At 43.7% G+C, this 27,737-nt stretch overlaps 1 protein-coding gene and 1 long non-coding RNA gene across 2 annotated transcripts in view; both read left to right on the forward strand.

The window, feature by feature from the left end:
- DBNL (drebrin like) overlaps positions 1-19,946 on the forward strand; it is a 34,361-nt gene extending 14,415 nt beyond the window's left edge. Inside the window, exons 7-13 of the mRNA XM_029283888.1 lie at positions 97-151; positions 656-724; positions 4,995-5,103; positions 7,092-7,247; positions 17,589-17,710; positions 18,511-18,610; positions 19,773-19,946. Of these exons, the coding sequence (XP_029139721.1) occupies positions 97-151; positions 656-724; positions 4,995-5,103; positions 7,092-7,247; positions 17,589-17,710; positions 18,511-18,610; positions 19,773-19,912 (751 nt within the window). The 3' untranslated portion in view covers positions 19,913-19,946. The remainder of the gene's footprint in view (positions 1-96; positions 152-655; positions 725-4,994; positions 5,104-7,091; positions 7,248-17,588; positions 17,711-18,510; positions 18,611-19,772) is intronic.
- LOC107286227 lies at positions 8,894-15,252 on the forward strand. Its single transcript, XR_001548850.1, has 3 exons — positions 8,894-8,941; positions 13,254-13,362; positions 15,162-15,252. It is a non-coding gene; the product is annotated as an uncharacterized LOC107286227 (long non-coding RNA).
- Positions 19,947-27,737: the final 7,791 nt, after the last annotated feature.

Below are 27,737 nucleotides of genomic sequence, written 5' to 3' on the forward strand. Positions count from 1 at the left end.
GTTGAAGGACACAGCTAAGTTTAGAAATTTAAGATCTGAATGGCATAATTTTTCTTAACCACAGCTCTTGATTTTTTTTTTTTTTTAAATCTGCAGGAAATTCCAGCAACAACAGGAAGCCAACTCAAAAGAACAAGAAAAACAACAATGGGTGAGGTTGGAAATGATCACATTTTTTCCTCTGTTTTTAAAAAGAGATGTCTGAAGATAGACATCTATCTTTCTTGCTTAGGAAGATGATAAAAGATAGCAAAGAATTCCTAGGCAAGTCCTGAGATCTTTTAGTGCCGTCATAAAGACATGAATGCTGTTTCTGCTGATTAAATTTGCACCAAATTTAAAATGTGGTAGGTAGAAGTGGAATTCTGGCCATCCTTTGCTTATTTTTCTTGATCGGTGGAGTGACGTGAGTCTGGTCCATAGGAAGCAGCTGTTCCTTAACATTCTTTGACAAAGCCAAGATTTAAAATAGACGAGAATATTTGTAGCTGAGAATTGAACTATGGAGTCCTTGGCGCTCTTTGAGCTTGCAGACATTTCATTACCAAACTAGGTAACATCATCAGTGCAAGCCAAGCGTCTTATTTCCCTCACCTTGGTGCCATCATCTCTGGTTGACCTCGCCATAAGTCTAAGGGGTCATCTTTTGTTACAGAAGGAGCAGGAAGAAATTCGCAGCAAGAAAGGTTTCCCACGGAGGAGTGATTCTGTGGAGAAAGCTCAGGTACACGGGAGAAGATCCCTTGTCAACCTCTCCTCATTCTTCACGGTGCCTTAGCATGCGGTGTTATCTGTATCACTTCTATCTTCTTCATATCATCTCTTGGTGCCTATTCGATCAAAGCAGGGCTAACTGGTGATCTGCTGGATAACAACTACAATTCAACAATCTCACTGCATTTTCTGTGCATGCAATGCACTGCATGCATCACTGTGAGCACTGCATGCTTAATACGGACACTCTTGTAGCTGGCAGGCATGAACAGTGCAGCCAGAATTTAACCCAGAAGGATCTTCATGTATCTGCTTCACCTCTTCCTGTCTTAGGAAGGCTGAATACCTATATAGATACATCAACCCTTCAATCCTTGTTTCTCTTTTGTTCTTGGGACATCTGAAGGCTATCTCTGTTCTTGGGACATCTGAAGGCTATCTCTTATCTATACAGTTTTCCAGTAACTAAGAAAGTACCAGACTGATCTTTCTGTTGATAAGGAAACCTTTCCCTTTTAAGGATAACTCTAAATATTGATAGCGATTGATAATTCATTTTTCTTCCGTTGTCTGCTCAATCTTGCATTTTTTTTTTTGTAAGAACCTTGTCATTGGTTCTGTTGTAATTGTTTGGATCATGGTCACAAAAAGTTCGTCCACGTCTCCTAAGGGTATACCCTTCCCTTGTCGTCTCTTTCATTACGTTTTTGCCTGATTCTGAAAATAATTCAAGATAATTATTTGCCGTGCGTTTTTCTGACAACGAAAGCCTTGCTCCATTCCTGTGTCCCAAGATGCGACTAAAAATCATGTTTGCGGCTGAATTACTGTGTTTCTAACTTCTTGCCATTGTAAATAGCCCCCACAAAAATTAGCAGTCCACCATCTTAATTTTTACTATTTGCTTTTTGTTGAAAAATGACCTAGAAATGGACTTTCTGATCCCTTTGACAGCAGTTTTGGTTTCTGTGTGCAGGTTGGGAAAGGAACAAATTCGTTTCCTCTACAATCTCTGTAGAAAAATTCAGGAAGTAAGATTGCTTCATCCTTTTTGGTATGGTATGTGGTTAGCAGAAAAATGTAAGAGTTTGTATAATAAAAAACAAATTTCTGATTTAGACATAACAGAACTGTTTGTAATTGAACAGTTGGACAGATAGTCCTTACTTAACTGCTCAAAGTTACAACTGCACTGAAAAACAAGACTTGATGCCTCATTTAATGATTGTGCTACTTAACAATTTTCTGATCCCTAGTGTGGTCCGGTGATGAAGAGTCCATGTATACACCTTTTATTTTTACTAAAACTTCGCCAACTAGCTGCCTTCCAGATTTTGAGAGACTGTAATTACCAGGATTCTTGGTTATATGTGACAAATGCTAGGGATTCTGGGAAATGTATCTTTATTTCAACTGCTTTTAATCCATTTCAATTGCATGGTTGCCAGCCAACCAATAAGTCTACAGGTGACAAGTTGAAGAAGGTTCTGCTAGCATATGGCTCTCAAGCTGAATTTCCCTGAAGGATTCTTGTCTACCCTATTCACAATGTCAAAAAATAATAGTAGTAGTAGTAGTAGTAGTAGTAGTAGTAGTAGTAGTAGTAGTAGTAGTAGTAGTAGTAGTAAAGTTGGAAGGGGCCTTGGAGGTCATCTAGTGCAACTCCCCTGCTGAGACAGGAAACCCTATACTATTTCAGATAAATGATTGTCCAGTCTCTTCTTAAAAACTTCCAGTGTTGGAGCATTCACCACTTCTGGAGGCAGGTTGTTCCACTGGTTAATTGTTCTAACTGTCAGGAAGTTTCTCCTTAGTTCTAGGTTGCTTCTCTCCTTGATTAGTTTCCATCCGTTGTTTCTTGTCCTGCCTTCAGGTGCTTTGGAAAATAGCTTGACTCCCTCTTCTTTGGGGCAGCCCCTGAGATATTGGAACACTGCTATCATGTCCGCCCTCGTCCTTCTCTTTGTTAAACTAGACATTGATCTTTTTTTGGTTCCAATTGATGGTGGTGCTTCCTTGGCTATTCCCTTTATTTTCTTGTGGAATTCTGATTTAGACTCGTCCAGTTGCATGTGGGATTCTTGGTAACTTGACTCTTACTCTCCTTCCTGTTCTACTGTGGGTTTCCCTTAAGGGCGTGGATTGGACAATTGACTGGAGGATTTCATTTGAGCAGATTGGTGGCTTTTCTTCTTGACTTTGCCCTGCTCGAGAATACCTTCTCACTAACTCCATTCTGCATCTCTTGGTTTGTGAGGGTCTTCCTCCTTCTGACTAGCTATTTGTAATTCCTTGATCCTTCTGAATCTTTTCCATGGTGGGAGATTAATGATGTCCACAGGGACTTTCCTTCATCCTTTAACTCTGTATCAGATGTAGTAAAGGCCATATTCAAAGGATATCTTACACAAGGACTTCATATGGTATCTTCAGGCGAGCTTTGCTATCCCATTTATTTATTTTTATAATGAGCAAGAGACACTTTGACCCAAAGCCTTCATGTCTTTAGCAGTATCTAGAAAGGTACGTATCCATGTGCAAGCTTCACCTTGACCAGGGGGTGCTTGCTTTATCTCTCTGGAGATGTCTCAGTCATCCAGGTTGTCCCACGTTCAGTTCAGAACTGAAGGAGCTTCTTGGATGGGAAGCGAAACATCTTCAAAGAAAAACAAAAAAAATCCAGTTGCCTCTTGAAAAAGCACCTTTGGGATGCTTGCTTTATCTTTGGAGTAACAGGACCATGGCTTTGAACTTTAGTGAAAGAATGTGGATGGTTATTACTTTTCTGTAATACTTCACCTCTATCCCCAATCAATGATGAAAGCTGTAGTCCTCCTTAGGTAGAGAAGCAGCTGACAGATTTTAGACCAATCTATCTCTATCTCTGTCCTGAACTGGGAAGTTGAAAGCTTCTTCGTTGAATGTTGTTGTTGTTGTTAGTTGCGAAGTTGTGTCCAACCCATCGCGACCCCATGGACAACGTTCCTCCAAGCCTTCTTGTCCTCTACCATTTAAGCTCATGCCTACTGCTTCAGTGACTCCATCCAGCCACCTCATTCTCTGTCGTCCCCTTCTTCTATTGCCCTCCATCTTTCCCAGCATTAGGCCCTTCTCCAGTTAGTCCTTCCTTCTCATTAGGTGTCCAAAGTACTTGAGTTTCCACTTCAGGATCTGGCCTTCTAGAGAGCAGTCAGGGTTGATCTCCTCTAGGACTGACCAGTTTGATTGCCTTGCAGTCCAGGGGACTCACAGGAGTTTTCTCTAGCACCATAGTTCAAAGGCACTGTAATCTATCAAACTAGTCCAGGGGTAGGCAACCTTGGCTCTTTTATGACTCGTACTGGCTCAGGAATTCTGGGAGTTGAAGTCCACGAGTCATAAAAGCGCCAAGGTTGCCTACCCCTGGACTAGTCCGATATGGGCTGGTAGATAGATATTTTTCAACTTCCCAGTTTAGAACAGAGATAGAGATAACTGGTCTAAAGTCCGTCCGTTGCTTCTCTATCTACAGAGGACTACAGTTTGGGTTTCCCCATTCCTAATCTAGTGCACACTGGTGTGTATACATACAAAAGTAAAAGAGTCCCTGTGGATTCGTTGCTGACTATAGGGGGTGGTGCTCATCTCCCATTCCAAGGCCATTGAACCAGCACCGTACGAAGATATTTCCGCGGTCATGCTGCCAGCATGACATCATTGAGCACTGTCACCTTCCTACCCAAGTGAACCTATTTATCTACTCGCATTTACATTCTTTTGAACAGCTAGGTTGGCAGGAGCTGGGGTGAGGACAGGAGCTCAGCCCATTGCATGGCGCTCAGGTGTTGAAGCTGGGCTGCCCAGCATCTTAACCACTGTGCCACCCCCGGTGTGTATAGCTACAATGAATAAAACCTTTTCGATGGATGTCTTCATCCTGGGCTTTTCCTGCTGAATGATTGATTGATTATCCCAAATCCTCTCTTAACCCTCATTCAGTTGTAGCTGTGCTAGCTGCAGGCTGTGTGATTTGCCGCTCTGTCGCCCAACACATCTGGCAGTGTGGGATTGAGGAAAGGATTTTGATGGTTATTAGTAAGGTGTTTTTTTGGTTTGTTTTTTTTACATTTAGTAAGATATGTAGGGAGCCAAAGGTAGCACTTTCCCCCTTGCCGGCTAAGGCTGGGCAGCAGTGGTGTTTGCTGTTGCTAGAGTTCCGCCTTCCTTTCCATGCTTTTTGAGTTTTGTATTTCATCAGGATTCAGTTACCCTTTTGGTTTTTTGGTTTTTGGTTTTTTTAGGAAGCAGCATCACTAGTAGCTCAGCGATCAGTGAATCCTCGTGAGATCTTCAAACAGAAGGAGAGGTCCATGTCTACAGAAGCAGCAGCCACCATCAACTCCCAGCCAGGTATTCTTCTACATCAGGGCTTTTCAACCAGTGGTACGGGTACCACTTGTGGTACATTGGCACCTGGCAGGTGGTACGCGACCATCCTAGAAAAGTGGTAGTGGGGGAGGGGAATGAGCTGAACTGATGGCAGCACCGCACAAGCCTGAGCGAGAGACGGCTGGAGCTGCAGGGCTGTCAGGGCTCAGCGGAAGCGCCAGGATCAGTGCTTCTTCAGGACTGTCAGGGCTCAGTGGAAGCATCAGGATCAGCGCCAGGCTCCAGCTGGGCCCAGAAGAAGCGCCAATCAGCTGGAATGTTGCAGCATCTCCAGGGTCTTGTGATTTACATTCAGATGCTTGGCAACTGATTCATATTTATGACGGTCACAGTGTCCCAGGGTCATGTGAAGGGACCAAAACCTGCTGCAACCACCCAGCAGACGAGAGGAATAAAGACCAAACACCCCCCACCCCATCCCCACTGCCAATCCTCAACAGAAATTCTCACAACAATGAAAACCTCAGACAGGAGGAAGAGCGCCGCCGGGTAGGCAGGCGTCTTGCTCGCTGTGGCTTGGGGGGCACTTTTTTCAGTGCCATTGTAACTTTGAACAGTCACTAAGCGAACTGTTGTAAGTCAAGGACTATCTGTACTTCATCACTTTTTTTTTTTTTTTTGGTCATCAAGTTTTTGACACCTTGCTAGGCGACTGGTGGTACTCGGAATATTGCCATATNCGCCGCCGGGTAGGCAGGCGTCTTGCTCGCTGTGGCTTGGGGGGCACTTTTTTCAGTGCCATTGTAACTTTGAACAGTCACTAAGCGAACTGTTGTAAGTCAAGGACTATCTGTACTTCATCACTTTTTTTTTTTTTTTTGGTCATCAAGTTTTTGACACCTTGCTAGGCGACTGGTGGTACTCGGAATATTGCCATATCCTAAAAGTGGTACAATGAGTGAAGAGGTTGAAAAGCCCTGATCTACACACTTCTGCACTAAGGAAGGCACACGGCAAGGGAATCACTTACTTTCCCCAGAGACAGGAATGTCAGTAACAGACCTCAGCAACTGAGAACAGGTTTTTTTTCTTCTCCGCCAAGCGCATGGTGGAAATTTGAAACCTGGTGCCATAATTTGGGTCTTGGAATGTGGTTCACAGGATCTAATGCTATCCGTTAGCACGTATGCATTGGATGCATGGTTTAATTTGACTGCAGTCCTTGACTTTCGACCACAGCTGAGCCCAAAATTTCTGTTGCTAAGCGAGCCAGTGGTTAAATGAGTTTTGCCCCATTTTACAACCTTTCTCACCACTGCATCACTGCAGCTGTTAAGTTAGTAACACGGTTGTTAAGTGAACCTGTTGACTTTGCTTGTCAGAAGGTCACAAAATGGGGATCCTGGGATACTGCAACCGTCATAAATGTGAGTCGGTTGTCAAGCATCTGAATAGAAATCACGTGACCCTGGGGATGCTGCTACATCACGTGACCCCTGAGACACTGCCACCATCCTAAATATGAGCCAGTTGCCAAGCCTCTGAATTTTGATCACGTGACCCTGTGGGCCATAAGGTTTGAAAAAGGTTCATAAGTCACTTTTTTTTCATTGTGACCTCAAACAGTCACTAAACTAATGCCTGTAAGTTGTGGACTACCTATAGTGCTGTGGCTGGCGTCACAAACACTACTACATTTCTGAATGAGAATGGATAGAAGAATCAGGCAACAAGGCAGTAACTGAGCAGCTTAGCCAAGGTCTCCCTGTTGTATAAGAGAGATGGGTCTAACCCAGGGGTAGGCAACCTTGGCTCTTGTATGACTCGTGGACGTCAACTCCCAGAATTCCTGAGCCAGCCATGCTGAGGGGAAAGGGAGAAGTTTACAAGCTGAGCCGTGCTAGCTCAGGAATTCTGGGAGTTGAAGTCCACGAATCATAAAAGAGCCAAGGTGGCCTACCTCTGGTCTAACCAATATGTGTTCTGGACTGACTTGGCTCCTTTCCTAGGCAAGTTACGGAGCCCTTTCCTCCAGGAGAGAAGTCAGGTGGAGAATCCTGTCTCCCCTGTCCAACCTGCTGCACAAGATGTTCCTCCTCCTCCTCCTCCTGTTGTTCGTTCGTCTGGTCGCGACACACCTCCAGTTTTTCCTGTTCCCGAACTTGGTAAAAAGCATTATATGAGAGCGTGTGATTTCTGTTCCTTGATTACGTTACATTTTTTTAAACAGCAAGAGGTGTCTTTCTTTTTTTTTAATAGCCAGTGGTAGTTCTGAGTTTTCTTCCCTGTGTCCCAGTTGGAAGACACACCTACATTTTATTTGATTTATTTACTTGTTTTAGAAACATAGAAGGCCTCCCAACTTTACAGAGAACTCTTGAGTGGCGTAGAGTAAAAACCAGTGGCGCGATACAATTAACACAGTTAAAATCATACAACTCAAAAGAAACAACCCCATTGAAATACCAGGCAGAAAGCAGCCATTAGAAGACCATCAGTTATGGTGAACCCACCGTAACCCAAGGCCTGGAAAACAAGCCATGTTTTCAGAGCTCTTTTGAACACAAGTCAAAGACTGTGAGACATAACTTGGGGGGGGGGAGGTGTTCCAGAGCAGGGGCTATGACAGGACAAAACGTTATCCTGAAAGTACCCTTGACTAACCCATGATTTCCCCAGAGGGTTTAAAATTTTGCCTTTTTGTGACCAGGTTTATGCTTGGAAAGTTTTATCCCCTCTTCCGAAAGCCTGCAAGAAAAACAGGTTATAGGAAAATAGAAGACTTTTATCTTAACTTTATTTCTGGCATGGATATAGACCTTGTTCATCTTTTCCTTTCTCTGAGAGTAGTACAGCTTTCTCCCAACATGAGAAAGTTGAATTTGACTACGAAAGATGCTCCAGTCCAACTTTTTCCAAGCTGCTTACCTTCATTACTATTATTTTACTGAAGAAGAATAATTTTTTGCTTGGGACAGCTTCGGGTCCATTTGTACTCTTTATAGCTCTTGCACACACGTACGTGCATTTCTTTTAATGCAAGGACGCACCCAGGCCACGGGTACATTCCCACAACCAATCTCTCCCCAGTCCTGCTCTCAAAAGGTCCTTACCAAGCCTTTGTTTACCCAAATCTGTGTCTCATTCTCCATTAGCTAGATTTGCTAACATTGGAACAGACATGGGCTGTTCTTTTCACCCTTGTGTCAAACCTTCCCTGGTTTGTGCTTTCCTATTTTGTTGAAGTGAGAAGATGTGAGACGTGTAGACCCATCCATCTCACTGATTTGTCTTTTCTTCAAAAGCTTGAAAGGCCTGTTGTTGCCCAAACAAGATCTCTCTCTGTTCAGTGTCTCCCAATATTGTGTAATTGTGTGTGTGTGTGTATGTCTGTCCTGTTTCCTCCATGTGGCCATTGGTGCAATCTTTCTTGCTGCATCGGAAAAGCTTGCGGGAAAGGGAAAACAAATGAGAGCCAATGAGTTTGCATGGTGTTTGAGAAGGTTAATGTGTTGGTGTAGTGCAGTGATGGCGAACCTTTTAGAGACTGAGTGCCCAAGCTGCAACCCCAAACCCACTTATGCATCGTCGAGTGCTGGGTGGGTGTGTCCCATTGGGTGGGTGTGTCCCATTGGGTGGGTGTGGCCCATTGAGTGGGCATGGCTGCAGTGGTAATGGCAGACTGGGTGAGACTAAAAAGTTCAATCAATCAATTTCAACTTTGCAAGATCTTTTTTTCCCTGTGAGAAGTTGAAATTGACTGATTGAACCTTTTTTTTGTTTTTTGCACACGGTGNAGGAAGAAATTCGCAGCAAGAAAGGTTTCCCACGGAGGAGTGATTCTGTGGAGAAAGCTCAGGTACACGGGAGAAGATCCCTTGTCAACCTCTCCTCATTCTTCACGGTGCCTTAGCATGCGGTGTTATCTGTATCACTTCTATCTTCTTCATATCATCTCTTGGTGCCTATTCGATCAAAGCAGGGCTAACTGGTGATTTGCTGGATAACAACTACAATTCAACAATCTCACTGCATTTTCTGTGCATGCAATGCACTGCATGCATCACTGTGAGCACTGCATGTTTAATACGGACACTCTTGTAGCTGGCAGGCATGAACAGTGCAGCCAGAATTTAACCCAGAAGGATCTTCATGTATCTGCTTCACCTCTTCCTGTCTTAGGAAGGCTGAATACCTATATAGATACATCAACCCTTCAATCCTTGTTTCTCTTTTGTTCTTGGGACATCTGAAGGCTATCTCTGTTCTTGGGACATCTGAAGGCTATCTCTTATCTATACAGTTTTCCAGTAACTAAGAAAGTACCAGACTGATCTTTCTGTTGATAAGGAAACCTCTCCCTTTTAAGGATAACTCTAAATATTGATAGCGATTGATAATTCATTTTTCTTCCGTTGTCTGCTCAATCTTGCGGGTTTTTTTCGTAAGAACCTTGTCATTGGTTCTGTTGTAATAGTTTGGATCATCGTCACAAAAAGGTCATCCACGTCTCCTAAGGCTATACTGTTCCCTTGTCATCTCTTTCATTACATTTTTGCCTGATTCTGAAAATAATTCAAGATAATTATTTGCTGTGCGTTTTTCTGACAACGAAAGCCTTGCTCCATTCCTGTGTCCAAGATGCAGCTAAAAATCATGTTTGCGGCTGAATTACTGTGTTTCTAACTTCTTGCCATTGTAAATAGCCCCCACAAAAATTAGCAGTCCACCATCTTAATTTTTATTACTTGCCTTTTTGTTGAAAAATGACCTAGAAATGGACTTTCTGATCCCTTTGACAGCAGTTTTGGTTTCCGTGTGCAGGTTGGGAAAGGAACAAATTCGTTTCCTCTACAATCTCTGTAGAAAAATTCAGGAAGTAAGATTGCTTCATCCTTTTTGGTATGGTATGTGGTTAGCAGAAAAATGTAAGAGTTTGTATAATAAAAAACAAATTTCTGATTTAGACATAACAGAACTGTTTGTAATTGAACAGTTGGACAGATAGTCCTTACTTAACTGCTCAAAGTTACAACTGCACTGAAAAACAGAAGACTTGATGCCTCATTTAATGATTGTGCTGCTTAACAATTTTCTGATCCCTAGTGTGGTCCGGTGATGAAGAGTCCATGTATACACCTTTTATTTTTACTAAAACTTCGCCAACTAGCTGCCTTCCAGATTTTGAGAGACTGTAATTACCAGGATTCTTGGTTATATGTGACAAATGCTAGGGATTCTGGGAAATGTATCTTTATTTCAACTGCTTTTAATCCATTTCAATTGCATGGTTGCCAGCCAACCAATAAGTCTACAGGTGACAAGTTGAAGAAGGTTCTGCTAGCATATGGCTCTCAAGCTGAATTTCCCTGAAGGATTCTTGTCTACCCTATTCACAATGTCAAAAAATAATAGTAGTAGTAGTAGTAGTAGTAGTAGTAGTAGTAGTAGTAGTAGTAGTAGTAGTAGTAGTAGTAGTAGTAGTAAAGTTGGAAGGGGCCTTGGAGGTCATCTAGTGCAACTCCCCTGCTGAGACAGGAAACCCTATACTATTTCAGATAAATGGCTGTCCAGTCTCTTCTTAAAAACTTCCAGTGTTGGACCATTCGCAGCTTCTGGAGGCAGGTTGTTCCACTGGTTAATTGTTCTAACTGTCAGGAAGTTTCTCCTTAGTTCTAGGTTGCTTCTCTCCTTGATTAGTTTCCATCCGTTGCTTCTTGTCCTGCCTTCAGGTGCTTTGGAGAATAGCTTGACTCCCTCTTCTTTGGGGCAGCCCCTGAGATATTGGAACACTGCTATCATGTCCGCCCTCGTCCTTCTCTTTGTTAAACTAGACATTGATCTTTTTTTGGTTCCAATTGATGGTGGTGCTTCCTTGGCTATTCCCTTTATTTTCTTGTGGAATTCTGATTTAGACTCGTCCAGTTGCATGTGGGATTCTTGGTAACTTGACTCTTACTCTCCTTCCTGTTCCACTGTGGGTTTCCCTTAAGGGCATGGATTGGACAATTGACTGGAGGATTTCATTTGAGCAGATTGGTGGCTTTTCTTCTTGACTTTGCCCTGCTTGAGAATACCTTCTCACTAACTCCATTCTGCATCTCTTGCTTTGTGAGAGTCTTCCTACTTCTGACTAGCTATTTGTAATTCCTTCATCCTTCTGAATCTTTTCCATGGTGGGAGATTAATGATGTCCACAGGGACTTTCCTTCATCCTTTAACTCTGTATCAGATGTAGTAAAGGCCATATTCAAAAGGATATCTTACACAAGGACTTCATATGGTATCTTCAGGCGAGCTTTGCTATCCCATTTATTTATTTTTATAATGAGCAAGAGACACTTTGACCCAAAGCCTTCATGTCTTTAGCAGTATCTAGAAAGGTACGTATCCATGTGCAAGCTTCACCTTGACCAGGGGGTGCTTGCTTTATTTCTCTGGAGATGTCTCAGTCATCCAGGTTGTCCCACGTTCAGTTCAGAACTGAAGGAGCTTCTTGGATGGGAAGCGAAACATCTTCAAAGAAAAACAAAAAAAAATCCAGTTGCCTCTTGAAAAAGCATCTTTGCGATGCTTGCTTTATCTTTGAAGTAACAGGACCATGGCTTTGAACTTTAGTGAAAGAATGTGGATGGTTATTACTTTTCTGTAATACTTCACCTCTATCCCCAATCAATGATGAAAGCTGTAGTCCTCCTTAGGTAGAGAAGCAGCTGACGGATTTTAGACCAATCTATCTCTATCTCTGTCCTAAACTGGGAAGTTGAAAGCTTCTTCATTGAATGTTGTTGTTGTTAGTTGCGAAGTCATGTCCGACCCATCGTGACCCCATGGACAATGTTCCTCCAGGCCTTTCTGTCCTCTACCATCTTCTGGAATCCCTTTAAGCTCACGCCTACTGCTTCAGTGACTCCATCCAGCCACCTCATTCTCTGTCGTCCCCTTCTTCTATTGCCCTCAATCTTTCCCAGCATCAGGCTCTTCTCCAGTGAGTCCTTCCTTCTCATTAGGTGTCCAAAGTACTTGAGTTTCAACTTCAGGATCTGGCCTTCTAAAGAGCAGTCAGGGTTGGTCTCCTCTGACTGACCGGTTTGATCGCCTTGCAGTCCAGGGGACTCGCAGGAGTCTTCTCCAGCACCAGAGTTCAAAGGCACTGTAATCTATCAAACTAGTCCAGGGGTAGGCAACCTTGGCTCTTTTATGACTCGTGCTGGCTCAGGAATTCTGGGAGTTGAAGTCCACGAGTCATAAAAGAGCCACGGTTGCCTACCCCTGAACTAGTCCAATATGTTTGGGCTGGTAGATAGATATTTTTCAACTTCCCAGTTTAGAACAGAGTTAGAGATAAACTGGTCTAAAGTCCGTCCGTTGCTTCTCTATCTACGGAGGACTACAGTTTGGGTTTCCCCATTCCTAATCTAGCCTTGTAACAACTATGCACACTGGTGCGTATACATACAAAAGTAAAAGAGTCCCTGTGGATTCGTTGCTGACTATAGGGGGTGGTGCTCATCTCCCATTCCAAGGCCATTGAACCAGCACCGTACGAAGATATTTCTGCAGTGATGCTGCCAGCATGACATCATTGAGCACTGTCACCTTCCTACCCAAGTGAACCTATTTATCTACTCGCATTTACATTCTTTTGAACAGCTAGGTTGGCAGGAGCTGGGGTGAGGACGGGAGCTCAGCCCGTCGCATGGCACTCAGGTGTTGAAGCTGGGCTGCCCAGAGTCTTAACCACTGTGCCACCCCACCCCCCGGTGTGTATACCTACAATGAATAAAACCTTTTCGATGGATGCCTTCATCCTGAGCTTTTCCTACTGAATGATTGATTGATTATCCCAAATCCTCTCTTAACCCTCATTCAGCTGTGGCTGTGCTAGCTGCAGGCTGTGTGATTTGCCGCTGTGTCGCCCAACACATCTGGCAGTGTAGGATTGAGGAAAGGATTTTGATGGTTATTAGTAAGGTGTTTTGGGGTTTTTTTTTACATTTAGTAAGATATGTAGGCAGCCAAAGGTAGCACTTTCCCCCTTGCCTGCTAAGGCTGGGCAGCAGTGGTGTTTGCTGTTGCTAGAGTTCCGCCTTCCTTTCCATGCTTTTTGAGTTTTGTATTTCATCAGGATTCAGTTACCCTTTTGGTTTTTTGGTTTTTGGTTTTTTTAGGAAGCAGCATCACTAGTAGCTCAACGATCAGTGAATCCTCGTGAGATCTTCAAACAGAAGGAGAGGTCCATGTCTACAGAAGCAGCAGCCACCATCAACTCCCAGCCAGGTATTCTTCTACATCAGGGCTTTTCAACCAGTGGTACGGGTACCACTTGTGGTACATTGGCACCTGGCAGGTGGTACGCGACCATCCTAGAAAAGTAGCAGGGGAGGGGAATGAGCTGAACCGGTGGCAGCACCGCACAAGCCTGAGCGAGAGATGGCTGGAGCTGCAGGGCTGTCAGGGCTCAGCGGAAGTGCCAGGATCAGTGCTTCTTCGGGACTGTCAGGGCTCAGTGGAAGCATCAGGATCAGCGCCAGGCTCCAGCTGGAGCTCGGCGCTGATCCTGGTGCTTCTGCTGAGCCCAGAAGAAGCGCCGATCAGCTGGAATGTTGCAGCATCTCCAGGGTCTTGTGATTTACATTCAGATGCTTGGCAACTGATTCATATTTATGACGGTCACAGTGTCCCAGGGTCATGTGAAGGGACCAAAACCTGCTGCAACCACCCAGCAGACGAGAGGAATAAAGACCAAACACCCCCCACCCCATCCGGTGACGGTTAGGAGTTGTCTTTAAGAGTGTTGTTACTTTTGGAGTCTGTCCTCCTTCTGGCGGCGGCCCATCCGTCCGCAGAACGAGCGACACCGAACCCCCCGTGAAAAAAGTCACGGTAACATTGAAACTTGTCAGTGATTCGCTTGACAACATTCAGTTCCTGATAGACATGAAGTAGTGAAAAAAAAAAAAAAAGGTCATCAAGTTTTTGACACCTTGCTAGGCGACTGGTGGTACTCGGATGTTGCCATATCCTAAAAGTGGTACAATGAGTGAAGAGGTTGAAAAGCCCTGATCTACACACTTCTGCACTAAGGAAGGCACACGGCAAGGGAATCACTTACTTTCCCCAGAGACAGGAATGTCAGTAACAGACCTCAGCAACTGAGAACAGGTTTTTTTTCTTCTCCGCCAAGCACATGGTGGAAATTTGAAACCTGGTGCCATAATTTGGGTCTTGGAATGTGGTTCACAGGATCTAATGCTATCCGTTAGCACGTATGCATTGGATGCATGGTTTAATTTGACTGCAGTCCTTGACTTTCGACCACAGCTGAGCCCAAAATTTCTGTTGCTAAGCGAGCCAGTGGTTAAATGAGTTTTGCCCCATTTTACAACCTTTCTCACCACTGCATCACTGCAGCTGTTAAGTTAGTAACACAGTTGTTAAGTGAACCTGTTGACTTTGCTTGTCAGAAGGTCACAAAATGGGGATCCTGGGATACTGCAACCGTCATAAATGTGAGTCGGTTGTCAAGCATCCGAATAGAAATCACGTGACCCTGGGGATGCTGCTACATCACGTGACCCCTGAGACACTGCCACCATCCTAAATATGAGCCAGTTGCCAAGCCTCTGAATTTTGATCACGTGACCCTGTGGGCCATAAGGTTTGAAAAAGATTCATAAGTCACTTTTTTCATTGTGACTTCAAACGGTCAGTAAACTAATGCTTGTAAGTTGTGGACTACCTGTAATGCTGTGTCTGGCGTCACAAACACTGCTACATTTCTGAATGAGAATGGGTAGAATCAGGCAACTGAGCAGCTTAGCCAAGTTCTCCCTGTTGTATAAGAGAGATGGGTCTAACCCAGGGGTAAGGCAACTTTGGCTCTTGTATGACTCGTGGACGTCAACTCCCAGAATTCCTGAGCCAGCCATGCTGAGGGGAAAGGGAGAGGTTTCCAAGCTGAGCCGTGCTGGCTCAAGAATTCTGGGAGTTGAAGTCCACGAGTCATAAAAGAGCCAAGGTGGCCTACCCCTGGTCTAACCAACTTGTGTTCTGGACTGACTTGGCTCCTTTCCTAGGCAAGTTACGGAGCCCTTTCCTCCAGGAGAGAAGTCAGGTGGAGAATCCTGTCTCCCCTGTCCAACCTGCTGCACAAGATGTTCCTCCTCCTCCTCCTCCTGTTGTTCGTTCGTCTGGTCGCGACACACCTCCAGTTTTTCCTGTTCCCGAACTTGGTAAAAAGCATTATATGAGAGCGTGTGATTTCTGTTCCTTGATTACATTACATTTTTTTAAACAGCAAGAGGTGTCTTTCTTTATTTTTAATAGCCAGTGGTAGTTCTGACTTTTCTTCCCTGTGTCCCAGTGGGAAGACACACCTAGAGTTTATTTGATTTATTTACTTGTTTTAGAAACATGGAAGGCCTCCCAACTTTACAGAGAACTCTTGAGTGGCGTAGAGTAAAAACCAGTGGCGCGATACAATTAACACAGTTAAAATCATACAACTCAAAGAAACAACCCCATTGAAATACCAGGCAGAAAGCAGCCATTAGAAGACCATCAGTTATGGCGAACCCACCATAACCCAAGGCCTGGAAAACAAGCCATGTTTTTAGAGCTCTTTTGAACACAGTCAAAGACTGTGAGATATATCTTGGGGAGGGGAGGTGTTTCCAGAGTAGGGGCTATGACAGGACAGAACGTTATCCTGAAAGTATCCTTGACTAACCCATGATTTCCCCAGAGGGTTTAAAATTTTGCCTTTTTGTGACCAGGTTCATGCTCGGAAAGTTTTATCCCCTCCTCCGAAAGCCTGCAAGAAAAACAGGTTATAGAAAAATAGAAGACTTTTATCTTAACTTTATTTCTGGCATAGATATAGACCTTGTTCATCTTTTCCTTTCTCTGAGAGTAGTACAGCTTTCTCCCAACATGAGAAAGTTGAATTTGACTACGAAAGATGCTCCAGTCCAACTTTTCCCAAGCTGCTTACCTTCATTACTATTATTTTACTGAAGAAGAAGAATTTTTTGCTTGGGACAGCTTCGGGTCCATTTGTACTCTTTATAGCTCTTGCACACACGTACGTGCATTTCTTTTAATGCAAGGATGCACCCAGACCACGGGTACATTCCCACAACCAATCTCTCCCCAGTCCTGCTCTCAAAAGGTTTTTACCAAGCCTTTGTTTACCCAAATCTGTGTCTCATTCTCCATTAGCTAGATTTGCTAACAGTGGAACAGACATGGGCTGTTCTTTTCACCCTTGTGTCAAACCTTCCCTGGTTTGTGCTTTCCTATTTTGTTGAAGTGAGAAGATGTGAGACGTGCAGCTTCATCCATCCATCTCACTGATTTTTCTTTTCTTCAAAAGTTTGAAAGGCCTGTTGTTGCCCCAACAAGATCTCTCTCTGTTCAGTGTCTCCCAATATTGTGTAATTGTGTGTGTGTGTGTATGTCTGTCCTGTTTCCTCCATGTGGCCATTGGTGCAATCTTTCTTGCTGCATCGGAAAAGCTTGCGGGAAAGGGAAAACAAATGAGAGCCAGTGAGTTTGCATGTTGTGTGAGAAGGTTAATGTGTTGGTGTAGTGCAGTGATGGCGAACCTTTTAGAGACCGAGTGCCCAAGCTGCAACCCCAAACCCACTTATGCATCGTCGAGTGCCGGGTGGGTGTGTCCCATTGGGTGGGTGTGTCCCATTGGGTGGGTGTGGCCCATTGAGTGGGCATGGCTGCAGTGGTAATGGCAGACTGGGTGAGACTAAAAAGTTCAATCAATCAATTTCAACTTTGCAAGTAGAAAAAAAGGGACACTCTAGTTGAAATTGACTGATTGAACCTTTTTTTTGTTTTTTGCACACGGTGGCGGAGGCCTAAAGTAAAAAGGTTTTATAAAACCCAGCTGAAGGCCTAGGACTGGGGCAACGGCGTACGTGCCCACAGAGAGGGCTCTGAGTGCCGCCTCTGGCACCCGTGCCATAGGTTCGCCACCACTGGTGTAGTGGTTAAGATGCTGTCTCAGAAAACAGGAAACTTGAGTTCTAGTCCTGCCTTAGGCATGAAAACTGGCTAGGGTGGTGACTTTGGGCCAGTCACCAGGAGACTGAGTTCTAATCCTGCCTTAGGCATGACAGCCAGCTGGGTGACTTTGGACCAATCACTAGGAGACCGTGAGTTCTAGTCATGAACGCAAGCTTGGGCCTGTCACTCTCTTAGTCCAATTCACCTTACAGGGTTGTTGTGGGGAAAATAGGAAGAGGAAGGTGTGTTAGATAAGTTGGCCTCCTTGAGTGACTTGTAAAAAGAATAAAGGCGAAATAAAAATCAAAGTGAGACGTGCTAAGACAAGTAAGCTGTTAGCAGTACTAAAAAGAGAGCAAGAGAGTTACGGAGCAGAAGCATCCTGAGAAAAAAAAGTTATTAACTCAAGGAAGAAATAAACCCTGGAACATGAGTCTTACCTTCTCAACGTTGAGAATTGAAACTGAGAATGCTTCTTTCAGGTAATTCTGTCAGGGAGGAGAACCACAAGGCAGGGGCTGCAGTCCATGAACCAGAGGTAGAACAGGAGGCGGTGTATGAGGAGCCCCCAAACCAGCATGTGATCTACGATGAGCCCCCTGAGGTTAGTCTCTGCTGGCAAAGTGCAGATCAATACAAATCGGATTATTCTTGACTGCATTAGCAAGATAACATTGTTAGGTCCTTTGCTCTCTCTTTTTTTTAAAATCAAAATATCTGTAAGAAAAAGTACTTGCTATTTGCAATTTCCCTAATTTCTCTGGCATGTTTTTTTTATGTAAATGTAATCAGGGAAACCTATGTTAAGAAGGACAATGTAAGCTTTGTAAAATATATATATATATATATATAATTGCTCCCATTTTACATTCATACCTTTCTTGTACCGTGTGTTGTTTCCTTATGACATTGGGAAAGTAATGAAAACGTATGTCCTTACGTTCTGTTCAAAACTTCTCTCCTGGATTTTTGCCTGGAAGAAGATGCAGATCAACTCCTGTGACCTGATGACATCTGACTTGGCAAACTTCAAAAATCCATGACAAACTTCTTTTACATCATTCCTTTCAGAAAAGAATCCATGCTTCTGTAAATTATGTTTCTGTAAATTACTCCATGTTTCTAGAAACTGGGTTCGTACACTTACATCAGAACGCACATTGAGATTGGCTGGTACAACCTTCTTTGACTCCAGTCAGCTTCCAGATGTGTGGCCTTCAATTCTCAGAACTCTCAGCCTTGGTTATGCTAGTTGGGAATGCTGGGAGCTGAGGTCCACACATCTGGAGCAGGCCGAGGTTGGGAAAAGACATTTTAGTGAATGAATTGTAGTCAAAAGGTTGATGGCCTCTGATTTAGTATATCATTCCTTGTCTCATTAACTCTTCTTTGTTTTGGGAACAGCCTGAAGATGCAAACTATGATTATAGTGATGCCTACCAAGAAAACCTTAACATGGAAGGAAAGGGAATATGTGCCCGTGCTCTGTATGATTATCAAGCTGGTATGTTTGATGTGTTTTACTTTCATTAGTCCCTCATATTTACTTCCTAGAAACAGCTGGGGGTTTTTTTTCTTACGTTTGAAAAAGCAAGATCAGAGATTTGGAAGTCAGCCACATTTTAGAGCTTAAAATGCAGTTTACACAGTATACTTACTAAAGTAAAGATATATTTTCTTACCACCCTTAGCAGAAGCAATAAAAGTTTAAAGCTCTGCCTGTACAAAGTTAGAAGGTGCTCTGGGTTGCTCGGATATGTAAAATATATGGATATAATCTGTTTTTTTAGGCACAAGCATTGAGAGCAACTCTCAAAGCCTGGCCAGTTTTTGCTGCCGCATTGTATGTAATTTTAACATGCCAGCAGAAAGAATGTGTTAAATGCAAGAGAGATAGTTTCATTCCCTCATATTTAATCCTACTTTATTTTTTATCATGGCTCTGCAAGCTGCTTCTGTTGGTTGAATGTAGCCCCGACCCACCACTCAAAAGCCCAATGCAATCTTCAGCTCAGGGGGAAAAAAGTGCACAGCCCAGATTTAAAGGCTGAAATGATAATACAGGATATTGTGAGTCTCCAGAAAGGAGGAGTAATAATCCACAGTGGAAGAATAAGCAGCATTAGAAAAGAAGAGGTTAAATGATTAAGTGCTCGAGTTTGGCATAAATCAGGGGGTCTTCAAACTTGGCCCTTTTATGACTTGTGGACTTCAACTCCCAGAATTCCTCAGCCAGGCACACTGGCTGATGAATTCTGGAAATTGAAGTCCACAAGTCATAAAAGGGCCAAGTTTGAAGACTCCTGGCATAAATCAACCCAGATTACGACAGTTGTTATTTAAATAAAATTGAAACATATGCTCGGTTTAGAGCAGGATTTCTTGACCCTGGCAGCTTTATGGTGAGGTCAACGCTGCAGCTTTGAATTGCATGGTGGGAGTTGAAGTCCACACAGCTTAAAGGTGCCAAGACTGAGAAACCACAATTTGCAGGTCGTCCTCCATTTAGGACCACAGTCGGAACCAGAACTTCCATCATTCAAACGGTCATAAACCAAAGACCGCCTGCACAGTGTGATTCTAACCTTGTACCCTACTGGGCCTGTTACTTTCTTTAAAAAAATAATAATAACACTGAGATTGTGTTTTGTTTCCCACCTTTTTAGCTGACGACACAGAGATCTCTTTCGACCCTGAGAACATGATCACAAACATTGAGATGATTGACGAGGGCTGGTGGCGAGGTTACGGGCCCAATGGTCACTTTGGGATGTTTCCGGCCAACTACGTGGAACTTATTGAATAAGGGATCCTCGCCCGGGGGTGGGGCGGGGGACGAGTGCAAGTAATGTCTGAAAGACCAACGTTCCTCAAAACCACTTCTTGGAGATGAAGCTGTGTATGATTTTTTTTTTTTTTTGGAAGAGAGGGGGTCCGTTCCTTCGTGCCCCCATCGCTGGCGCAAAACCCTCTGCATCTGCTTGGTGAAGCGGATCCTTTTTCTGCTTTGTTCATTTTTCCTTAACAGGCATTTTCAGATAGAGATGGACCTCATTTTGGGCGACACACAATACTTCCGTTTGTTCAGAGAGAGAGAGAAAGAGAGAGAGAGAGGAAGTACCATGTAGTGGGAAGAGCCCTGGACAAAAACCACTCTCTGCCAGACACACATGGACCATGGCACTCCTGAATATCAACCCGGGCTCTTTTGAAGAAAGGGGAAGCGATGGTTCACACGTCTGCAGAGCTTTTCAGTCTGCCGATTGTAACTTTGCAAGACAGCACAAGAGAGCAGAAATCATTAAGAGATGCCTACCTTAGTATTACCTTTGATTGAGGCTGCAGCCCCACAACCCACTTACTCCAGAGTGCTGCTTTGGGGGGAAATGGATTGTTTCGAGCTGCTTTTGAAGGACAGCCTATTTGGAATTGCTCCAAGGGAAAAAAAGCTGATTGAAATGAGCAGAATTACCCCTGCTTTCTGCAAGCTGCTTTTGTGCAGCTTCATTCCATTTCAGTGGAGCAATTCTTTCGGGAAGACCTCTCCTCCATTTACGTGCCAGCTGATTGGGGATGGAAGCTCCTGGAGCATTTGTAGAAACTCTTAAACTTGCAATAAGACAAAAGGCTGTGTCAGTGGGTCTCGTGGCAGTGGAGGTTTAGATTTCAACTCAATCCCCATAGCCAGGGGTAGGCAACCTTGGCTCTTTTATGACTCGTGGACTTCAACTCCCAGAATTCCTGAGCCAGCATGGCTAAGTATGAAAACCTCTCTTTTTCCCCTCAGCATGGCTGGCTCAGGAATTCTGGGAGTTGAAGTCCACGAGTCATAAAAGAGCCAAGGTTGCCTACCCCTGCCCATAGCTAATGATCCAGTTGATCCAAATCAAGGCTTAGCACTGAGCCGGTAGTAGGTGCACACAGTTTTAAATAATATGCTTGTGTGTCCCTTGTGGTAAGGTTTGCTCGATGGAACTGTGGTTTGTTCAATTACCCTTTCTGGAATGTAGGGGTGGGAGGACAGAAGTACGTTAAATTTGGCTGAGGTAAAATTGGAATTCATTTCTTCCTCTGCCTATTTTGTGGGTGTTTTTTTAAAAAAATATAGAATATAAAAAAACATCTGGCAGCTGAATATACAAGAATGATACAAGTTCTGAAACCGGATATTAAATAACTCCAGGCCCACTCTTTCCCGCCAACTTCTCTTTACAGTATAGAGGTATTAACCTCCAAAAGGCAGTGTTTATGTTTGTTTCGTTGGCTCAAGATAGTTTTAACAGGGGTTTCAGACTTTCAGCTCTACCCAGGCAGATGAAAGAATTTATGAGTTGGAAGAGACCATTCCATTTAAACCCATTCCATGGTCACTGTAGGAATCTAATAGGTAGCCATCTCACCCCTCTTTTAAAACCTGAAGTGAGAGCAAGGCCATAATTCCCATTGCTTAATCATCTTATTTATACGATACGTAGAATAATTGATTATTGCAATTGCTTTTCACAGCCTCGTGTTCAAAATTCTCTTTTTTTCCAGCCTTTTGCTATGCCTGAAGATTTATGGTGGGGGTAAAAAAGCTAGTAGATTGTGACAAAATAACATTGAAAAGGAATTAAAATGACACAATAAGCCTGTGAATTGGATTTTTTTTTTTTAGTTTTGGAAGATTGTTTACTTGCCATAACTATGAAATGAATGGTAGCCTCAATATTTGCAGGAAAATTTGAGAAAGATAGCTCAAAAGTGCCAGAAAAAAGAAATGAAACAAACGATAAGGTTAAAAAACAGTTTTTCTCCTGTATGGATCTTGTAAGCAAGCAGATGTTGGCCAGCTATTACTTTCAGCATCTTCATGGCCACTGCAGGCAGAAATAAAATTCTAATTCATGCAAAACGTTAGGAAGCCTAAAATATGGGAATGTATTTAGCTTTCTAAATGGCAAACTTAGAGAAATCTGAGAATTAAATGACTGTTTTGTAAAATGTATCTTTCAGCACATAATCTATAACAGGTTGCGACAGGTCAGGCGACGTGGCAAGTTTGACACCCCTGATCTATAATATCAAACTGACATTCTCCTTGTTTTCATCATGCATCTTGGGATGAAGCAGGGTGCTAGCTCCTTGTCAGCAAAATTGTTTGCTGTGAAGTAGATCTGTAAATTTGATCACCTATATTAATAGTTTATCTTTCATTCTTTATATCACTTTAATCTGCTGATGTCTCTTCAGAAAGATCCAGGATTAAAAGAGCTGTCAAGAGAATATTGTCATAAAAGGTAGCAAAGCATCATGATAAGATAAGTTTACCCTTATTGTCGCTTTTTTCCTGTGAACACACTGGTACACGTTAAAAAAATGAAATTCTGATGCCCGTTCTCAAGAGAAAAATTGGATAAATAATTGGATAAATGTTGGTTGTTTGGGCACTCCATTGCATAGCACCTCCTTTGGTTTTGTCTGAACATAAGTTTGCCTTCCCTATTATTTTGATGATGGAAATTAAGATCTGAAAGATTACAAATTCTCCATTTCTTGATACAGCCTCAGAGGCGATGTTTGTAACCAGTATGGTCGTGGAATTGTTCTCCTAAGCGTCAATCAATACCCATTTGACTTGTAGCCTCAATATAAATAATACTGATAACCAGAGACACCAGTACAGGTAGTCCTCGACATACAATCACAATTGACCCAAAAATTTATGTTGCTAAGTGAGACAGATGTAAAGTGAATTTTGTCCCATGTTACAAACTTTTTTAAGTGAATCACTGCACTAGTTAAGTCAGTAACATGGTTATTAAGTAAATCTGACTTCATTGTTTGTCGGAAGGTGATCACATGACCCTGGGACACCACAACCGTCGTAAATGTGAATCAATTGCCAAGTGCCTGAATTCTGATCCCGTGACTATAGGGATGCTACAACGGTCGTAAATGTGAAAAACATTCAACAAGTCCCTTTTTTCAATGTCGTAACTTTGAGCGGTCGCTAAATTAACTGTTGTGAGTCCAGAAATACTTGTACCCTTTCAATATGAGGGGAGGAAATCCTCTCAGGTGCCAATTACTCCTACAGGCAATCCTTGACTTACAACAGATCATTTCGTGACCGTTCAAAGTTACTACGCCACTGAAAAAAGTGACTTACGAACATTTTTCACACCTGCGAACATTGCAGCCTCCCCAGGGTCACGTGATCAAAGTTTGGCGACTTGGCAACTGACACATTTATGACGGTTGCAGTGTTCCAGGGTCACGTGATCCCCTTTTTGCAACCTTCTGAACAAGCAAAAGTCAACGGGGAAGCCAACTTCACTTAACCGTGCTACTAATTTAACAACTGCAGTGATTCACTTAAAACAACTGTGGCAAGAAAAGTCGTAAAAATGGGGCAAAACTCAATTCATTTCTCACTTAGCAACATAAATTTTGGGCTCAGTTGTGGTTGTAACTCCAGAACTACCTATACTCTTCTTTAAACTATGAAAAACCTGACCTTGTGCTGTCCCCGCACGATAATTTGCATCTGCGGCAGCTTCTGCTATAGGAAGAAATTGTTCTTACTGCCCCACTAAGATTTCTCAAGCCTTTCAATGGATCTCTTGGTTGGAAATGATGGATGTGAAGGGTGGGTGGGAGTGGCAGATGTGTTGCCTAATTGAGTTAAGTAGGTCAGGAAGACGGGGAGGGACAGGACAAGAGACAGATGGATAATCAAATCCAGGGCAGACCTCAATTTCATTTCTATTCTTTGTTCCTCCCTTGAGACCTGCCGCCACCAGCAAAGAAATCATTATTGTGGTGTTTTTTTAAAGCTTGGGAAATGCATCAAGATTTCTCTGTGCTTCAAAAGGATGTTTAAGGCTACTTGAAAGATGCAGAAGGAGGTGCTTCCTGACACATACGCCCACTCAAAAAACAAAAAAAATCTCTTCTTGTTCCAGGTCCTAGAGCAGTTTTTTTAAACTGGTCCACACAGCCCTAAAGCCTCACAAGAATTGATGGGGTTTCGCGAGAAATTAAAGTTAACTCAAACATGGTAGTTTTCCATCACTAGTTTTGCTTCTTGATCAGGGCAATCTGGGATTTCTTAAACGAACAGGCTCTTGGAAAAGTTTGTAGCCCCCTGCCCAGAATATAGGTAGCCCAGAAGGGAGTAACTGTTACAGAAGTCATATTTTGCCCTGTAGTATCTAAGTTGTATTTACACTTGTATTACCTGGCTTTTTGGGGAGGGAAGAATTGCAGAAGCAGTCACTCGGTTTAAAAACAACATAGTTGGTTTGTATGTATTTCAGTCCATCCAACAGAATATAAGTAATACTTGTTGATGAGAAAGGCAGATTTGGGGTGGTTGACCCCTGCTACGTCATCTACCTTCTAAAGATGATTCCAACTCTTTATCTTTCTTTCCGCATATATTTCTAAATCAAGTCCTGAGTTGGAGCTATTCAACATTTTTATTGCCCAAGAATCCCTGTGAATCCAGGATAGACCCCCAAAAGCAGGCAGGGTTTATATCAGTGGTTCTCAACCTTTTTAATGCCGCGACCCCCCAACCGGTCGTAAGTCGAGGACTAAACCGGTCGTAAGTCGACTACCCAACCGGTCGTAAGTCGAGGACTTTCCCTGCCCGGGAGCGCCGCGCATGCGTGGTTCCGCCCCCTGCGCCGGTTGAGGCGTAGCTGGCAAGCGGCAGAGACGGAGCAGGCCGACCACCAGCTGGCCCAGCCCAAGGGAGGTAAGGCACCTGCCGGAAAAGGGGGAAAAAAATGGCGGACAGCCTTGCTTGGCGACCCCCGTGAAATGGTCGATCGACCCCAAATGGGGTCGCGACCCATAGATTGAGAATCGCTGGTTTATATGTTAGGCTAACGCTAAGCCATAAAACAGTTAATCTGAGTTGGTCTTAGCATGCTGCAATATCTAGCTGATTGTGGCTTATGGGTAGCCAGTACTTCCAACTAATCATGGTGTGTGGAACAAACCATGTTTGGGGGGGAAACTGCAGCATTCCCAATGTTTGTTTTTAAGAGCTGAGGCAGGTGGCTGGCCAAGAGCATCCCATTGCTCACATCTTGAATTAAATTGTATAATTCATGTAGGACTATTTACCCATCTAGTTCAACGCAGAAGGGTAAAATCTATATTTAACTGGCAGAATCGTCCAAAGTCTTAGTTCCATATTTATTTATCGTTTAAATTTCTAGGAGACCCACATGCCAGGGGTTGTCAGTGGCAGATAGAGATTATTTACTTACTGTCCTTTTAACTCAACCTTTTTAATGCCGCGACCCCAACCGCTCGTAAGTCGAGGACTAAACCGGTCGTAAGTCGAGGACTAAACTGGTCGTAAGTCGAGGACTACCCAACCGGTCGTAAGTCGAGGACTTTCCCTGCCCGGGAGCACCGCACATGCGTGGTTCCGCCCCCTGCGCCGGCTGAGGCATAGCTGGCAAGCGGCAGAGACGGAGCAGGCCGACCACCAGCTGGCCCAGCCCAAGGGAGGTAAGGCACCCGCCGGAAAAGGGGGAAAAATGGCGGACAAAAAAAAATGGCGGACAGCCTTGCTTGGCGACCCCCATGAAATGGTCGATCGACCCCAAATGGGGTCCCGACCCACAGGTTGAGAACCACTGTTTTAACTGGAGATGTTGATCAAACATAGCAATTTCCAGTGGGGGGAAAAATCTGTCTTTACCCACTGAATTTCCATTCTGTGTCCTCTCCTCAACCAATAATATAAAGCAGCACAGCCTCTGCCCTCCTACTTGATGGGTGCCGATACTTAATGAGCTTCCATTGGACTGAGCTGGGAAATCTTGCCTTGAGATGTTCCCGGATGCCAGTCAGGTTCTGCCACAATCCTCTTAAAAGGATGAAATACCATAATCCCGCCGGGTCAGGGCTTCTCAGTTGCAGGGACTCGAAACATCTGGAGATGAGATTAAAGAAATGCACAGTCCTGGGTTATTTTTATAACTCTGGGCAAAAGGAGGCACATTTCTCGGCATGTAGCCCTGCTAAGAAAAGCTTCAGCCTCTCTCCAGATCTGCAAAAGGTTGGCTGCATTAACGGCTTTGCTTGCCCATTGAGGTGGTTTTGGTGGAAAACTAGACATCTGTCTAAATATACTGTTTTCATCTCTTGCACATTGTAACCCATGTCAGTATCCAAAGCACCTTCTGGGCCCTCAGTCTTTTTTTTCCCCTCTATCCCTCCAACCTAGGCACAAACATTGTATTTTTAGGAGCTTTAGTAAGTAGAAACATCCTGGAGGAATTACAAGGAGATTCCCTCAACCAGATCACCGTGTTGTTTTGTAAAGGCTGCTAAACATCACGTAGCCACATTGCGAGGACAGTTCCCCAAATCTCAACAGATTATGTGTTCTTGTCTTGCTCCTTTAATCCCTGGACACTTCTCTGCATGCTCTCCTTCACTTAGCCTGAATATCCACTCATAAATTCTGCTGATGTACTTGAAACAATGAAGAACACCGCTTGATTTGTCTATGGAGGTTCTCAGTCATCCAGCTCATGGGTTATCTCAAAAGGTGCTTTTTCAAAAAGCAGTTGGACTTTGTATCTCCTTGACGTTTCGCTTCTCGTCCAGGAAGCTTCCTCAGTTCTGAATGGCTTGGTTTGCAATATCAAAAGGCCAAGTGATGCTAAGCTACACGCAGGGGACCTTTTATAGACATAACACCTTCAAATAAAAGAAAATGCATATCCTGAAATTGATTTTCCTCCTACTCCAAGGAACACTGCCTGCCTTTGATGAGCACCAGAAATCTCTTCCATCAGCGTCACGAGAGCCAAGCATAGGGGACCCTTTGCCAGAGGGATCAGATGTGGTTCATCCTCTCTGCCTCCCTCTGAGATCTGCTTCTGGGGTTTGTTAATGGGGCACTGTCAGCCCTGACACCCGCTGCACCCACATGGCCATGGATGTGACTCATCCCCCACATGTGTTCTGGGCATGGTGCCACTCCTGTGTCCATTCAAGACACCCTTTGCTAATTTATTTTCAGCAATGTATGGCCCATAATAACGAGCTGTCCTGCTGCCAACTCCACTGGAACTTCCCTGTGATGGCTTCGCCCTGGATGCTCTCACTGGGCTACCAAGAGGCTGTGGAACGTTGAAGCCCACCACTGACGACTGTTTTCTGCAGTCTCTGTTTTGACAAAAATGAGCAATCGTTCTTCCCAAGATTCAGAAGTGGGTAGAAGCTGAGATGGCAAAAGGTTGGTGAGGATGGAGTGGCAAAGGGCGCATTTCAGACTGCCCTTAATTTTTGTCTTTTGGTCACCACGATGTAAAAAAAATGTTGAGACTCTAGAAAGAGTACAGAGAAGAGCAACAAAGATGATCAGGGGACTGGAGGCTAAAACATATAAGGAACAGTTGCTGGAATTGGGTATGTCTAGTTTAACGAAGAGAAGGACGAGGGAGGACATGATAGCAGTGTTCCAATATCTCAGGGGCTGCCCCAAAGAAGAGGGAGTCAAGCTATTTTCCAAAGCGCCTGAAGGCAGGACAAGAAGCAACAGATGGAAACTAAGCAAAGAGAGAAGCAACCTAGAACTAAGGAGAAACTTCCTGACAGTGAGAACAATTAACCAG

The sequence above is a fragment of the Protobothrops mucrosquamatus genome, unplaced genomic scaffold (genome assembly GCF_001527695.2).
Source record: "Protobothrops mucrosquamatus isolate PMUCROS unplaced genomic scaffold, P.Mucros_1.0 scaffold262, whole genome shotgun sequence".
NCBI classification, from domain to species: Eukaryota; Metazoa; Chordata; class Lepidosauria; order Squamata; family Viperidae; genus Protobothrops; species Protobothrops mucrosquamatus.